Source organism: Fragaria vesca, linkage group LG5, assembly GCF_000184155.1.
Source record: "Fragaria vesca subsp. vesca linkage group LG5, FraVesHawaii_1.0, whole genome shotgun sequence".
In the NCBI taxonomy this organism is placed as follows: Eukaryota; Viridiplantae; Streptophyta; class Magnoliopsida; order Rosales; family Rosaceae; genus Fragaria; species Fragaria vesca.
The window spans coordinates 2174033-2191009 of record NC_020495.1 but is presented as its reverse complement, the minus strand read 5'-3'; the positions used below and the strand labels follow the sequence as shown (position 1 = coordinate 2191009).

Here is a 16977-nt window from a genome sequence, read left to right as displayed (position 1 = left end):
TAATCGTTAAGGCACTCAAACTCGAAAAACAAATGGACGGACTGAATTCTGTCAAACATGATTGTAACAGAAAGACGCAATTTTGAGGGCCTTAACGATTACCAAATTGGCTGAAATTTTGCAGAGATGATCTACATAATATTATCTAGATACTAAACGGTGGAGATAAGGAAATTCGATCGAAAAGTGGTGTAAAAATGAAAATCAGCATCAAAACCATTGGTGCGGACGTCCACAGTTGAGAAGGGCTATATATATGTATGTATATCCATGTATATCCCTTTTGTTCTCAACTTCTATTGACTATACCACCAGCTAGCAGTCTGCTTAGAACAGTCAACAGTGTAAGATTTATATCCTTTTCCTGTCTCATATTCTCTTTAAAATTGTGCAGACTTTCCAGATCTCTGGGGCACAACATGGAGGGTTTCTGGACCTTATTGTGCAATAGTTATGAGTGTTCAACTGAGTCTGGAAATGAATGCAGTTCTCGCGTTCTAGCCATCATCAATCCGAATTCATGTATACACAATATTGTCGTTATTGCAATTGATATGATGCTCCTAATCATCTTGTTATGTTATCTCATTCTTACAATAGCATCAAAGAAGATTATAGCAGCCTCACACCTTCTCTCCAGTGTCAATTGTCTCAGTCAGTTTCAATGCTGGCTTGGCTTTGGCCTACCTGGGGTTTGGAATATGGACAATGATTGAGAAAGTAAATACAGATCGCATGGTTTTACCTGTACACGGGTGGTTAGTATATTTTTCTCAAGGGTTTACATGGTTAGGTGTGGGACTTACCTTAAACCTCAAGAAACCGCATAGTCCACATGCCACGATAATGAAATTCTTTGCGATTTTTAGTTTCTTAATTGCATTGTTTGTTTGTGGTTCTGCTACTTGGGAATGTGCACTAGATGAGGAAGTATCAGTTAATATTGTTTTGAACATTCTTTGTTTCCCTGGATCAATTCTCTTGCTCTTTACTGCATCTGAGGGAAACAGTTGCGCACAAGGTGATCTGGAAGTCCATTATGGTGATGCATTCTACACACCTTTGCCTGGTGAAGAACCGAAAATCACAGGTGCAATCAGTTCAGATGACAATGTGACTCCTTTTGCGAAGGCTGGATTGTTCAGTAAAATGACATTCTGGTGGTTGAATCCATTGATGAAGAAAGGTAAGGAAAAGATTCTTGAGAATGAAGATATTCCACAATTGCGAGAAGCTGATCGAGCAAGAACGTTGCACTCAATATTTAGGGAGCAATTGCAGAAAAGAAAGGAAAGACATCCATCCAGTGGTGACCCTTCTGTTCTGACCATAATTTTTTTCTGCCAGTGGAAAGCAATTTTGGTTTCAGGGTTCTTTGCACTCCTCAAGATTCTCGCAATGACTGTCTCCCCACTGTTTCTCATAGCTTTCATCAAGGTTGTTGATGCCAATGCAGCTTCTAGATATGAGGTTTATGCACTGACCGCTGGTCTGTTCTTTGTGAAAATTGTGGAGTCACTGTCGGAGAGGCAATGGTTCTTTAGAACTAGACTTATTGGACTCCAGATAAGATCATTGATATCTGCAGAAGTTTATCAGAAGCAACTAAGACTCTCAAATGCTGCCAAGATGACTCATTCTCCTGGTGAGATGGTGAATTATGTAACAGTGGATGCTTACAGGGTTGGTGAATTTCCATTCTGGTTGCATCAGATTTGGTCCACAACCCTCCAGTTGTGTCTCTCTTTGATTATTATTTACTTCGCTGTTGGGGCAGCAACAGTTGCAGCTGTAACTGCTCTCATATTGACTGTGGTGGTAAGCTCTCCATTGGCAAAGTTGCAGCATGAATATCAAACAAAGTTCATGATTGCACAAAAGAAGAGGCTGAAGGCCATGACGGAAGCACTATCAAATATGAAGATCTTGAAGCTGTATTCTTGGGAGAAAAATTTCAAGAAGGTCATAGAAGAGCTTAGAGTAGAAGAACTCAAATGGATATCTAAAGTAGTCTCACAAAAGGGTTATTGTAATGCTTTATTCTGGACAGCACCTGTTTTGGCAGCAGCTGTCACCTTTTGGACATGCTACTTGCTTGGATTTGCACTCTCTCCAAGTAATGTCTTCACTTTTTTAGCAACTTTGCGTATTCTTCAGGAGCCAATAAGGTTTATCCCAGATGTTTTGGGAGCATTCATTGAAGCACAGGTGTCCTTCTCTCAGATTGTGAAGTTCCTTGATGCACCAGAGTTGGAGAACAGACATACAAGGAAAGTGAGCAGTGGCAAGGAGGTTGAACATTCCATTTTCATTAGATCTTCAGAAATTTCATGGGATACTAGTCCTACAAAGCCTACATTGAGGAACATAGATTTAGTGGTGAAACAAGGAGAAAAAGTAGCTATTTGTGGAGAGGTTGGCTCAGGAAAATCAACTCTTTTGGCTGCTATTCTTGGAGAAGTTCCACATATCACTGGCATTGTAAGCATTCATTTCAATTATATATATATATATATATATATATATAACTACTACAAATTTGAAGTCTTACTAGTTACATCTTGTGACTGCACAAATTTACAGGTTCAAGTATATGGCACGATAGCATATGTTTCTCAGTCTGCTTGGATTGAAACAGGAACTATACAAGATAATATTCTGTTTGGGACTCCCATGGATCATGTTAGATACCATGAAACTCTTAGGAAGTGTTCTCTTGTAAAGGACTTAGATATACTTCCATTCCGAGATCTCACTCAGATAGGAGAAAGAGGTGTCAATCTAAGTGGTGGCCAGAAGCAACGCATCCAACTGGCACGTGCATTGTATCAAAATGCAGATGTCTACCTCTTGGATGATCCATTCAGTGCGGTTGATGCCCATACAGCCACAAGCCTATTTAATGTAATTATATCTTTCAAGTAGTAAATAGTAATCATTTTTGTGTGCTTTGGAATCTGATGTGAAAGTTTTCCAGGACTATGTCATGGGTGCTCTGGCAGAGAAGACAGTGTTGCTTGTGACACACCAAGTCGACTTCCTTCAATCTTTTGATTCAATATTGGTATAAGTTCTTCTAATGTCTCAGTTGTTCTATTCATTAATGTTCTTTTGTCTTTGTTTTAATAGTATTTTAGCTTTGTTGGTTTTAGTACATGTAAAAAGTTTCCATTCAATGATATGCATGTACAGTAAGTACAGGTGATGTAGTGTACTGTCTTTTTGTCACAGTTGATGTCTTCAGGGACGATTTCAGGAGCAGCTCCTTACGAAGAGTTGCTGGCTTTTTGTCAAGAATTTCGAGAACCTGTTAATGCACACAATAAGAATTTTGGTTCCCAGAGGCAAGTTGAATATGCCTCCACTAGAAAACATAAATCGTCTGCAGAGGAGATTGAGAATGTTAGAACTGACGTACAACTTATAGAATTTTCGGGAGATCAATTGATTAAGAAAGAAGAGAGAGAAACAGGAGACACTGGGTTCAAGCCATGCATTCAGTATTTGAAGCATGGCAAGGGATTCTTGCACTTCTCTTTATCAGTTGTTTTCTTGTTTCTATTCATAGTTGGGCAGTTACTTCAAAACTTTTGGTTGGCTTTGAATCTTCAGGATTACAGCATTTCCAGGGTCAAACTCTTCACAGTTTACTCTGTGATCTTTTGTATTATGGCCTTCTGTATGCTTCTTCGATCTTTTAGGATTGTCGATTTAGGATGTGGAGCATCAGAATCCATTTTCTCCACCCTACTGAACTCCCTTTTCCGAGCACCAATGCTGTTTTATGATTCAACACCTTTGGGGAGGATACTTAGTCGGGTAAGATATAACAGTGTCCAATTATAGCTTAAATAATCTGCTCTTCAAGTATCTGTTGTTACAGCAACCAAATGGAGGTTTCTTATATTTGCATTTGCCAATCTTTTCAGGTATCTACTGATATGAATATCATCGACCTTGAAGTAGCGCTAAGGTTAACAGTAGCTGTTGGAGCAACTCTGAACACATTTAGCATATTCTTAGTCATGGTTTTTCTTACTTGGCCACTACTATTCCTGATTGTACCTACAGTTTATGTTACTTTTCGCCTTCAGGTACTGCACTAAAACCAACCTAAATAACCACAATATTTAGAACTTCAGTCATTTCCTTGCAGTTTTACTTGAATATGGTTGTCTTTTCTACAAATAGAGTTACTACTTTGCATCTTCAAAAGAGTTGATGCGCATGAATGGCACGACTAAGTCTGCACTTGCAAGCCACCTTTCAGAATCTATTGCTGGAGCAGTGACAATCAGAGCTTTTGGACAGGAGGAAAGATTCTTCTCCAAAAACTTAGAATTCATTGATGCAAATTCTAGTGCTGACTTCAATAGCTTCTCAACCAACGAGTGGTTAATTGAACGTCTAGAATTGCTTTGTGCTATTGTTCTCTCAGCCTCAGCATTTGCCATTACTTCGATTCAGTCCGGTGCTTCTTCATCTGGTTAGTATATAGTAGCTTCTGCTCTGGTTGAATCATGTGCCTCATAACCATTTATTCATACCCGTCTAACATTTTTCATCTTTCGACAGGATTTATTGGGATGACACTATCATATGGCCTTTCACTGAATATCTTTCTAGTACTTTTGGTCCAATTTCATTGCTTTTTAGCAAATTCAATCATTTCTGTAGAAAGGGTAGAACAATACATGCACATTCCTAGCGAAGCTGCAGAAGTGATAAAAGACAACCGACCTGCACACAATTGGCCTATTGTTGGTAAAGTGGAAATACATGACTTAGAGGTTAGCATAACAATACATGCTAAAGAAGTAAAGAGTACTACTCTACGAACATTAATTTAAACTTGTACATGACACTCAAACATTATGCAGGTAAGATATAGGCCAAATTCTCCTTTGGTTCTCCATGGGATAAACTGCATCATTGAGGGAGGCCACAAAATTGGAATTGTTGGCCGGACTGGAAGTGGAAAGACAACTCTTATCAGTGTTTTGTTTCGTCTGGTAGAGCCTACAGGGGGAAGGGTCATCGTTGATGGCTATGACATATGCACAATTGGCCTTTATGATTTAAGATCACGTTTTGGGATCATCCCTCAAGATCCGACATTGTTTGGCGGGTCTGTGAGATACAACCTCGATCCCTTGGCAGAGCATACCGATCATGAAATATGGGAGGTAAAGCTTATTTATTTCAGTCTAATAACAAATAGTCTGTTTTTCTTCTTTTTTGTTAACGAGTACGAGTCTATGATCAATTCTAGTATTGGTTGGTTAATTCCATGTTTAGCTATGGTATTTTCTTTTGCAAGTCCTTAACAAGCCAAGTAAATCCATTTCATACTCAGTAGTTTCTTTCTGCAACTTACATTTCTTTCATTGATTTGTGAAAAGGTTCTTGAGAAATGTCAGCTACGGGAGGCCATTGGAGAGGAAGAAGGGGGCCTGGATTCTTTAGGTAAGAAGTTATGTACCGAGTAGCACTTTTTGGTGTCAATGAAAGCACATCTAAAAAGATGGTAATGCAGTTGTGCAAGACGGAACAAACTGGAGCATGGGACAACGACAACTGTTCTGCTTGGGGCGTGCTTTACTGAAGAAAAGCCGAATTCTAGTGCTTGATGAAGCCACAGCATCAATGGACAATGCAACAGACTCTTTTCTCCAAAAAACTATAAGAACAGAATTTGCAGACTGCACTGTAATAACAGTGGCACATAGGATACCCACCGTGATGGACTGCACTAAGGTTCTCGCTCTTAGTGATGGTAAGTGCCCACCATGAACGGAATACTCTTTTGTTTATTTATTATTTGATTTGATGTTAGGTGTTCATTTTCTAAATTTACACTGACAGGCAAAGTAGTAGAGTATGATGAGCCAATGAAGCTGATGAACAATGAGGGATCACTATTCGGGCAGCTTGTTAAGGAATACTGGTCTCGTTCTGCCAATGCTAGCATGCACTCAGAAGGCTGATAGTGAAAGGTACTGGGGTGCTTTCGATCACGTAGTAAATAAAGCTCTGCCTGCTAGACTTGTTTCATTTCCCTTGTGTATTTTCATACCTGTTACTAGTGGCCACTATATCTGTTTTCCTTTTTGCTTCCTTCCATTAGCATTGTAATAAAAGGGGTGCATTATGTATGTTTTCTAGAGCATATCTGCCTCACATTCATAATATCAGAATTAGTTTGTGGCAAGTACGTACCCTTGCTGGGGGTATGCAATTATCCCCTATTCAGGAGTTGAAAATCTGTTTGGTCACAGAAAGGGTTGGGCGTACCTAACTTATTTTTTCCTAAGACTTGCAAATGAAGTAAAGTCCAGAAATGGCTGTCTCTAAGTTGGCACTTGGCAGCAGGCTCTTCTTTGTGCTTTTCAATTATTCCCAAATATAAGACACATTAAATTATTGGTCGGAAAAGTGATTAATTGCACGAAACATACAAATTGAAGATCAAGTAGCAATTAATATAGGACCAATATTTTGTAGCGTTGTTATAGTGAATAGTGAGAGTACTTGAGCATCGACCACCAGTTGAAAATGGGACCAGTAAAACTCAATACTAATCAGTGTAGTACTGAGTGAGACCTGATTCTTACTTGTACCAAGTGTAAGCATTCAGCTGCAACCTGGCCACCAATTCAACGGACGCTGGAACAGACTACTGAAATGACAGTAAGATACAGACAGATGGAGATGGACTGCACTAAGGTGCTTGTTATTGGATATGGTAAGTATTTTAGCATGCTTTACATGTTATTATATCACGTGTAATGTTATCTTGTATGAAGGTTTGGTATGTTCAATAGTACCCATATGACTTTTTGTTGGGTAGAGAAGATATTGGCCTTGGGGAGTGAAGTTCACTTATGTTCTGAACCACACAACTGGCCTAGTAGCTATGTCTATCTATTGATGCCTTTACATTCACTAATTGTAGCAGATCTAGAGCAGATTTTCATTGTAGTAGATACTGCATCATGGTCGGATATCATTGACCGGCATGTCATGGTGGGATGTTCCTTCTCTTTCTTTCCATCGTTGATCATTGCCGGCGAGATGCACTTGGTCTCCCGAATTTTCGTATTTGTTAATGTCTTTGTCATGTGTTTATTGATGTTTTTTTATGTGATTACTTGTTTATTTACAAAAGAGGTTATTTGTACTATATGGCTGGCATTGGCCTAGTCCGCCAGCTTCTTGTACCTTTTTTTTATCAAATAAATTTTCGTGAGGGACAATAAATTAGTCCTTCAACGCTTACCAAAAAAAAAATGGAAGATAAAACATTGAAGCATATAATATCAATTTATCATCCCGTGGGAGATTTGGTCCATCTGTAGTCTGCTGCATCAGCTACTGAATGGTAGTTTTTTTAGTAGCCATAAAACATATGTTTATGTTTTCTGCCATATCGAATTTACTTGGATCTGTTTCTAGTTTGCAGAAATTATTAAGTGCCCGCCTAAGTTTTGAATTGCATATGGTCCCTCCCATAACCATATGTGACATCTTGAATCTAATTTTCCAGTGCAGGCATATAATATATAGTGTGTACTTGTTTCCTAAGGTAAACTGGACAAACAAAAAAAGGCATCTATGATCATTGCCATACATGATTCTTTGGGAGGTCTAAAAAGATCAAAACATCCTACAAGGATAACTGGACTTGCATGTTCAGAAGTACTGCTGCTAAGAACAGAGAACAGGGAACAGAGACTCCCAAGTGTTTCCTTTTTTTTTTTTTTTTTGAAAAAGGGGGGAGTGTTTCCTTTTCTATTGACAATAAGAGAAAGGCTAACCAGTCTAGCTTTGTCCTTTTCTGTTGACAATACAAGTAATTTGTCAGCTCATTCTACATGTCATAATTTTCCTTTATTAATTAGTACTATATCTCCCTTAGAAAGACCTACTAGATCGAAAATTGGTTATATCTGTAGCTGTGTTATGGATAGGTGGGTTGTTTGAATTAACTGTGCAAAAAGAAGATCAAAATTGGTGGTTAAATGTGCATATCGCTCATTAAAAGCACTATAACGAGAGAGACAAGTTCGCAGGGTATGAATTCTTGCTTTTGATAAAGACAGAAAAATCTGTGTGTGTGTGTGTGTGTGTGTGTGTGTGTGTGTGTTTGAAAGGCAGGTTACTGCATGAACTAGCTAGAGACCTCCAAAGAAAAACAAGTAAGCATTTATATTTGAATGCATGTTAGACCTAGAGGGAGATTTCTGTGTTTTCCCAATGTCTGAATGCATCTTTATTGAGTTATATTATATGCATTTGATGGGTATAGGTTTATAGCATTCAAACTTGAATAGTACATTTTCCTTACTTGGTGCTAACTTCATATGTACCCGACTATCAGAGAAGTTTTCTCCGAATCTGTGAAAAGGTATGCACTCACCTTTACAATTATGTTTTCAAGTACATATATGTTGTTCATATGTGGTCTTAATTTTGTTAGTCTGCTTAAAATTAACAGTGTATATAACATACATTTCCTTTTCTGCTTTTAAATTCTTCTTGCTTGTAATTGTGCAGACTTTACAGATTACTGGGGAACAGCATGGGGGAGGGTTTCTGGACCTTATTCTGCACTGGTTCCGAGTGTTCAAATGAGTCCGGAAATGAATGCAGTTCTGGCATTCTAGCCATTATCAATCCAAATTCATGTATCAACAATGTTGTGGTCATTGCAGTTGATATTTTGCTCCTATTCATCTTGTTATGTTTCCTTATGTATAGAATAGCGTCAAAGAAGATTATAGCACCATCACAACCTTACACCTTCTCTACAGTATCAATTGTCTCAGTCATTTTCAATGCTGGTTTGGCTTTGGCTTACTTGGGACTGGGGATATGGATAATCATTGAGAAAGTAGATACATATCACACGGTTTTACCTCTACATGGATGGCTAGTATATTTTTTTCAAGGGTTTACATGGTTGGGCCTGGGTTTTACCATAAACCTCTCGAAACCAGACCTTCCACATTATGCAATAATGAAATTCTTTTCAATTTTTGGTTTCTTGATTGCATTTCTTCTCTGTGGTTCATCAGTTTGGGAATTTATTATGGATGAGACCTTATCAGTTCTGATTGTTTTGAACATTCTTTGTTTCCCTGGATCAGTTCTGTTGCTTTTTAGTGCATTTGAAGGAAGCAATAATGCACAGGGTGATCTGGAAGTCCATGATGGTGATGCATGCTACACACCTTTGCCTGGTGCAGAACAGGATATCACAGGTGATGAAATCAGTTCAGATGACAATGTAACTCATTTTGCAAAGGCTGGATTGTTTAGTAAAATGACATTTTGGTGGTTGAATCCTTTGATGAAGAAAGGTAAGGAAAAGATTCTTGAGAATGAAGATATTCCACAATTGCGAGAAGCTGATCGAGCAAGAACGTTGCACTCAGTATTTAAGGTGCAATTGCAGAAAAGAAAGGAAAGACATCCATCCAGTAGTGACCCTTCTGTTCTGACCATAATTTTTTTCTGCCAGTGGAAAGCAATTTTGGTTTCAGGGTTCTTTGCACTCCTCAAGATTCTCGCAATGACTGTCTCCCCGCTGTTTCTCATAGCTTTCATCAAGGTTGTCGATGCCGATGCAGCTTCTAGATATGATGTTTATGCACTGACTGCTGGTCTGTTCTTTGTGAAAATCGTGGAGTCACTGTCGGAGAGGCAATGGTTCTTCAGGACTAGACTTATTGGACTCCAGGTAAGATCACTGATATCTGCAGCAGTTTATCAGAAGCAACTAAGACTCTCAAATGCTGCCAAGATGACTCATTCTCCTGGTGATATAGTGAACTATGTAACAGTGGATGCTTACAGAATCGGTGAATTTCCATTCTGGTTTCATCAGATATGGTCCACAAACCTTCAATTGTTTCTCTCATTACTTATTATTTACTTCGCTGTTGGGGCTGCAACTCTTGCAGCTTTAACTGTTCTCATATTGACTGTGGTGGTAAGCTCTCCATTGGCGAAGTTGCAGCACGAGTATCAAACAAAGTTCATGACTGCACAAAACAAGAGGTTGAGGGCCATTACAGAAGCACTATCAAATATGAAAATCTTGAAGCTGTATTCTTGGGAGACAAATTTCAAGAAGGTCATAGAAGGTTTTAGAGCAGAAGAGCTTAACTGGATAGCTAAAGTACTGTCACAAAAGGGGTATTGTAATGCACTATTCTGGACAGCACCTATTTTGGCAGCAGCTGTAACCTTTTGGACATGTTACTTCCTCGGATTTACGCTCACACCTAGTAATGTTTTCACATTTCTAGCAACTTTGCGTATTCTTCAGGAGCCAATTAGGCTAATCCCTGACGTCTTTGGAGCATTTATTGAAGCCAAGGTTTCATTTTCTCGGATTGTTAAGTTCCTTGATGCACCAGAGTTGGAGAACAGACATACCAGGAAAGAGAGCGGTGGCAAGGAGCTTGAGCATTCCATATTCATTATAGCCCCTGAAATTTCATGGGATACTAGTGCTACAAAGGCCACATTGAGGGACATCAATTTGGTGGTAAAACCAGGAGAAAAAGTTGCTATTTGTGGAGAGGTTGGCTCAGGAAAATCAACCCTTTTAGCTGCAATTCTTGGAGAGGTTCCACGAATCAATGGTGTTGTAAGTATTCATTGCAACAAAAATAATAATAAAAGTTTATAAGGTTAAATCCATGCTACAGCTTGTGATTGCCTAGCTAAATGTACAGGTTCAAGTATATGGCACAATAGCATATGTCTCTCAATCTGCATGGATCCAAACAGGAACTATACAAGATAATATTCTGTTTGGGTCTCCCATGGATCATGTAAGATATCGAGAAATACTTCAGCAGTGTTCTCTCATAAAGGACCTGGAGATTCTTCCATTCTGCGATCTCACTCAAATAGGAGAAAGAGGGGTCAATTTAAGTGGTGGCCAGAAACAGCGCATTCAACTTGCACGAGCATTGTATCAAAATGCTGAAGTCTACTTATTGGATGATCCTTTCAGTGCTGTTGATGCCCATACTGCCACAAGCCTTTTCAATGTAACTATTACTTCTCAACTAGTTATGATGTCTTTTATTGTCTTTATTCACCAAAAATATGAGTTATGATTTCTTTCAATTTGAAATTATCTGCTTTGAAATCTGATGTGAAAGTTTTCGATCCAGGAATATGTCATGGGAGCTCTGGCAGAGAAGACGGTGTTGCTTGTTACACACCAAGTCGACTTCCTTCCAGCATTTAATTCCATATTGGTAATGTATAAGCTCTTCTTGATTTCTCAGCTTTTCTTTGTACCATACATCCTTATTTATGTTTTTGATAGATTACTTATGGTCCATTTGGGTTTAAAAATAAGTTTTCTTTATTCCTTCATTGATATTCTAGGTAAGTCTCATATGTGAAGCAATCAGTTTATGTTCTGCATATTTCTTTTGTCCACAGCTGATGTCTTCGGGCAAAATTTCAAGAGCAGCTCCTTACAACGAGTTACTGGCTTCTTGTCAAGAGTTCCAAGACCTTGTTAATGCACACAATGACACTGCTGGTTCTGAGAGGCAAGTTGAATATGCTTCTACTAGGAAAAACAAATTGGCTGCAAAGGAGATTGAGAAAGAAAGAACTGAGGTAGAGAGAAAAGAATCTTCAGGAGATCAATTGATCAAGAAAGAAGAGAGAGAAACAGGAGACACAGGGTTCAAGCCATACATTCAGTATTTGAAGCATAGCAATGGCTTTATGCACTTCTCTTTATCAGTTCTTTTCTTGTTTATGTTCATTGTTGGGCAATTAATTCAGAATTATTGGTTGGCTTTGAATCTTCAGGATTATAGCGTGTCCAGAGTCAAACTATTCACAGTTTATTCTGTGATCTTCTGTATTATGTCGATCTTTTTGCTTTTTCGATCTTTTATGATAGTCGATTTAGGATATGGAGCTTCAGAATCTATTTTCTCTGCGCTACTGAACTCTCTTTTCCGTGCACCAATGCTGTTTTATGATTCAACACCTGTGGGGAGGATACTTAGTCGGGTAAGACTTGAGAGTTTCTAAAACATAACTTGAATGATCTTCTTGGGGCTTTACTGCAAGAGAATGCAACTTCCTTACATTTTCATTGGCTATTTCAGGTATCTACTGATATGAATATCATCGACCTCGAAGTTGGTTTAAAGTTGGCATTTGCTGCTGGGGCGATTGTTAGCGCTTACAGCATATTTTTGGTATTGGTTGTTCTTGCTTGGCCACTCATGTTTCTGATTGCACCTACAATATATCTTACTTATCTGTTTCAGGTACTGCACTAAACCAACTTTAGTTACCATTTCAATAATTTCATTACACTTTTTGCCTTTTCGAAACTATATCTTCTTCTTAATTAGTTTTCTTTTGTATCAACAGAATTACTACTTTGCTTCAGCAAAAGAGTTGATGCGAATGAATGGCACGACTAAGTCTGCAATTGCAAGCCAACTTTCTGAATCTATTGCTGGAGCCATGACAATCAGAGCTTTTGGACAGGAGAAACGACTCTACTCAATAAACTTGGATTTTGTTGATGCAAATTCTAGTGCTGACTTCAATAGTTTCTCAACAAATGAGTGGTTAACTGAACGTCTGGAATTTCTGTGTGCTATTGTTCTCTCAGCCTCAGCCATTGCCATTACTTGGATTGATGCTTCTTCCTCTGGTTAGTAGAGATTGTCTTGCCGCCATCTAACTTCTCATTTTGAAGCATACATATACATTCCTTCTCATAACCATCTATATATTCATACATGTTTGTCTATCATTTGACAGGTTTTATTGGGATGACACTATCATATGGTCTCTCGTTAAATGTATACCTTGTAACTTCTGTCCAACTTCAGTGCATGATAGGAAATTCAATTGTTTCCGTTGAAAGGGTAGAACAATACATGCATATTCCCAGTGAATCTGCGCAAGTAATAGAAGACAACCGACCTGCACACAATTGGCCTCTTGTTGGTAAAGTGGAAATATGCGACTTAAAGGTTAGCATGACAAAGAAACACAACAAAATGTTACTCTAGGAAAATTGGAACTTGAGTATGACCTTGAATAGCATTATGCAGGTAAGATACAGGCCAAACTCTCCTTTGGTTCTTCGTGGGATAAATTGCATCATTGAAGGAGGCTCCAAAATTGGAATTGTTGGCCGGACTGGAAGTGGAAAGACAACTCTTATCAGCGTTTTGTTTCGTCTGGTAGAGCCTACGGAGGGAAAAGTCATTGTAGATGATTATGACATTTGTACCATTGGTATTCATGATTTAAGATCACGTTTGGGGATCATCCCACAAGAGCCAACCTTATTCAGTGGCTCTGTGAGATTCAACCTTGACCCCTTGTCAGAGCATACTGATCTTGAAATATGGGAGGTAAAGTTTTTGCATATGTGCTATGAATTTTGAAGTCCTTTTCACTCATAAAGCTTAATGTGTTCAGCTAAAAGTTATAAAAAGGCTCCATCACAACTAGTGAAGTATATATCCATACTCTATATGTTATGTATCTCACACATAAATCTTTTGTGAAAATGATAAAGGTTCTTGAGAAATGCCAGTTGCGAGAAGCCATTCAAGAGAAAGAAGAGGGTCTAGATTCCTTTGGTAAGACCATAAGCTAGAGATTGAGTACTCTAGTGGTGCCTTTCGATGTCGTTGAAACCACAACTAAGAAAGGGTTTTGCAGTTGAGCAAGATGGAACAAACTGGAGCACAGGGCAGCGTCAACTATTTTGTTTGGGACGTGCTTTACTGAAGAAGAGCCGAATACTTGTGCTGGATGAAGCCACTGCATCAATGGACAATGCAACAGACTCCATTCTCCAGAAAACTATAAGAAAGGAATTTGCAGATAGCACTGTAATAACAGTGGCCCATAGGATACCAACCGTGATGGACTGCACTAAGGTTCTTGCTATAAGTGACGGTAAGCACCCTATCCCCCTCTATAAGGAACAATGTGCTGAACAAATTGCTTGTGGTAGTTATGTGATCCTAGTTGTAACTTGCCAAAATTGCATTGACAGGGCTAGTAGTGGAGTATGATGAGCCAACGAAGCTGATAAACAACAAGGGGTCACTATTTGGGCAGCTTGTCAAGGAATACTGGTCTCGTTCTGCCAAAGCCGGCCTCCATTCAGAAGATTGATTTGGGAAAGGTGATCACCTCTGGTACAGCTTGGACCATCCGGCTTTAAAATTTAAAGATGCCATTGAGTTTTTGGCCAATTTTTGGTCTAATGATGGCACTGAGCTAGAGTTTAGTTACTTAATAAGCTATTGCAGCATTCATTCTTCTTTTCCTTTGTCCAGAAGCATTCAAGGTACAAATTACTGATGTTCAAGAGATTCTTCCCTTTGGAATTATACTTGAGCCAGTTGTGATTAATAAGTACTACTTATACATACTAACAAAGATGATTGGACAGTTTCTTCTTGATTCCCAAACTGACACTAGTTACATTACAACTTATGAAGAGTTCAATACAAAACTAATTCTCTAGATTTGGTCTAATGCAAACCACCAAAAACACACTTTTTATCTGTTACACATCTGGTTACATGCCATTTACCCTGTAAAGTGTAAATCATAATTCTGAAGCAGAGTTTGAACCTTAATGTTTATAGTATTAGCTGCTCAGCAAGTTCATGTTTCACAAATTTACAATTCCTTTCAAACAGATTTTGGTACCTTGCGACCGACTTTATGCTATCTTCAGCTGAAGTGATCAGGTGAAGCTAGGTGTCGAAAACCATTCTCAGGAACTGGCTGAGTTCTTACAACTCCACCCGAGGGCATTTTGCTACCACAAACCCACCTATTTTCAAGAACTGAATCGTCTTCAGCCTGTCCTTCCATTACTTGAAACTTCTTCCTCTTTCGATGTCTCATACATACCATCCCAAGATAACACCCCAAAATAGCTACAAGAACACCAAGGACAATTGCAACTACCCATGAATACCGCAGGATCTCCGGTTTCTTCTTTACTGGAACAACAATTGAAAAATGACCTTCATCATTAGTGTTACATACCCCAGGAGATCTCATGTCACTGAGGTAAACTGTCCCGTTGGCAGCAAACAATGCACATTTTGCCTTAGAGATCAAACGTTCCTCCAATGTCAGATTCGGGAACTGAATCAATATCGGCTTCCCCATTGTGTTTAGACCAACCCTTCTTGCATTTGTCGAACTTGTATCTGTTGCATCGTAAACTAGTAAACCAACAACAGAGGTGAGAAATGAGTAACCTGGATGATGGTAGAACTGAGATGACAGATTCCCCAAGTCTTGATACACCAAAGCCAGTCTCTTCACATGAGGCATTGGCTTGGTTCTTGATGGGATATGAAAACAGCTGAGCTTTTCAGCACCTCTGTTCCACAACCTCCTGCTTCGAAGCCCCACAACAAAGACTTCCACGCCGGATAGGTTAGCCGGGAGGATTGCCTTGTACACAGCACCGGTGTGAGGCCGGTGCTGCACAAGAGTCTTCAGGGCCACATCTCTAGTGAACACATCTAAAGAGTCAGTACTGCTAGAGTTGCTACACGAGCAGAAAAGAAAGATGCAGAAAACCGAGATGAAAAACCAGCTCATACTGTGGATTCTCAACAATCCTAACATTACTGACCAATACTTCAGTTTCCCAAACAATGCTGATGAACTTAGATTTGTATGAGTACTCTACTAGTCTACTTGAATGTCTAGGATTAAAGGGGTTCTCTATAATGATATGTTCTGGCAAAGATGATCAGCATGCTTCGTGGTCCCTGGAGACAAAGGACTTTTAGAGCACCTTTCATCAAGTGTTTGGTGTGCTCGACTTTCCTCAAAGCCAATAGGGATGACATATTTACAATATAGACGTTGGACTTTATGTAGAAGTGAAATCCAGTCAGATTTGGAGGGACACCAGCTTTTACCTCACGAGAATCCAATCCCATTCATCATTTTAATGATGGTAGATTTTGTGGTGAAAACAAGAAAAATCTTAGCCCACCAAGGTGTCGAATGCTAACCAAGGGTGTACAATAAACATCTTGTTTTTGTTTACTCTAGAGTTGAACGTCATTTTTGGGTACTGAGCTGAGAAATCTTCGACACTCCACACTTGTTACCAAAAATGATTAAATTTCAAAACTAACACAAGAAATTGGTCCCTTAAGCGCCAAGCATTCAACAACCAAAATCAATACAAATATACAAACCCTCTATAAAGCTAGTATAAGCTTGGCCGTTCCAAGTGAAAACTTATCTTTACAATCCTCTAGATTATGAGTAGGATTATGATTCCTAATTTACATTACATCGTACTCTTGTATATATTCATCTATAAATGACTCATTTTGCTGGCATGAGCTAAAAGAGCCACCATTTCCATTAACGTAAACGTTAACTCTTTGAAACTCAATGATGATTCATCTATCAGAAAGTTACTCAATGAAGCTTCCATGGCAAGTCCTTGACCTTGTTTAGGGGCTAGTATAAGCTTGACCATCCCAAGTAAAAACTAACGTTCAAGATCATCCTAAGTTCTTTTTTGTTTCTATTTCTATGCATATGTTCCTGCTTAATTAGTTTCTGCTAAAACATAAGCTATAAAAGTTTGATATACATATGAATACCGATCTTACATTTGTAAACGAGCATATTACTTTTATGTCTCAAAACTTTTAGTTTCATCCAATATCTAATTCAAATAGTTGGTTTAGCTCTTGCATTTGGTCTACACTAATACCATAGCAATTTTCCCCCAAAAAAACTTATCAGATTCCTCTACCATATAACATTATCATAGTTTCATCATTGTCATTCATTATCATGCTGACAATATGTGCTCAACATGAAAATTTGATCGAGATTCTTCTGTACCAAAATATATGACAACTTTAGACCATTCCATTCTCTCTCTCTCTC

General features: G+C 38.7%; 2 protein-coding genes and 1 pseudogene across 3 annotated transcripts in view; 2 read left to right on the top strand and 1 right to left on the bottom strand.

Moving 5' to 3' along the window:
• Positions 1 to 6072, top strand: part of LOC101300910 — a 6418-nt pseudogene extending 346 nt beyond the window's left edge. The window contains exons 2-12 of the transcript XR_184607.1: positions 395 to 2481; positions 2584 to 2904; positions 2978 to 3064; positions 3232 to 3819; positions 3930 to 4094; positions 4192 to 4486; positions 4576 to 4790; positions 4881 to 5186; positions 5403 to 5466; positions 5537 to 5776; positions 5866 to 6072. The product of XR_184607.1 is annotated as an ABC transporter C family member 10-like (transcript). The remainder of the gene's footprint in view (positions 1 to 394; positions 2482 to 2583; positions 2905 to 2977; positions 3065 to 3231; positions 3820 to 3929; positions 4095 to 4191; positions 4487 to 4575; positions 4791 to 4880; positions 5187 to 5402; positions 5467 to 5536; positions 5777 to 5865) is intronic.
• Positions 6073 to 8363: 2291 nt separating this feature from the next.
• Positions 8364 to 14459, top strand: LOC101301977 (ABC transporter C family member 10-like). The gene is made up of 12 exons (XM_004300800.1): positions 8364 to 8407; positions 8557 to 10657; positions 10746 to 11066; positions 11193 to 11279; positions 11470 to 12057; positions 12156 to 12320; positions 12427 to 12715; positions 12826 to 13040; positions 13122 to 13427; positions 13595 to 13658; positions 13741 to 13980; positions 14081 to 14459. Exons 1-12 carry the CDS (start codon positions 8364 to 8366, stop codon positions 14200 to 14202), a joined length of 4542 nt encoding a protein of 1513 aa, XP_004300848.1. The 3' UTR covers positions 14203 to 14459.
• Positions 14460 to 14769: 310 nt separating this feature from the next.
• LOC101301686 lies at positions 14770 to 15684 on the bottom strand. Its single transcript, XM_004300799.1, has one exon. It carries the CDS (start codon positions 15682 to 15684, stop codon positions 14770 to 14772), a length of 915 nt encoding a protein of 304 aa, XP_004300847.1.
• Between the last annotated feature and the right edge of the window lie 1293 nt (positions 15685 to 16977).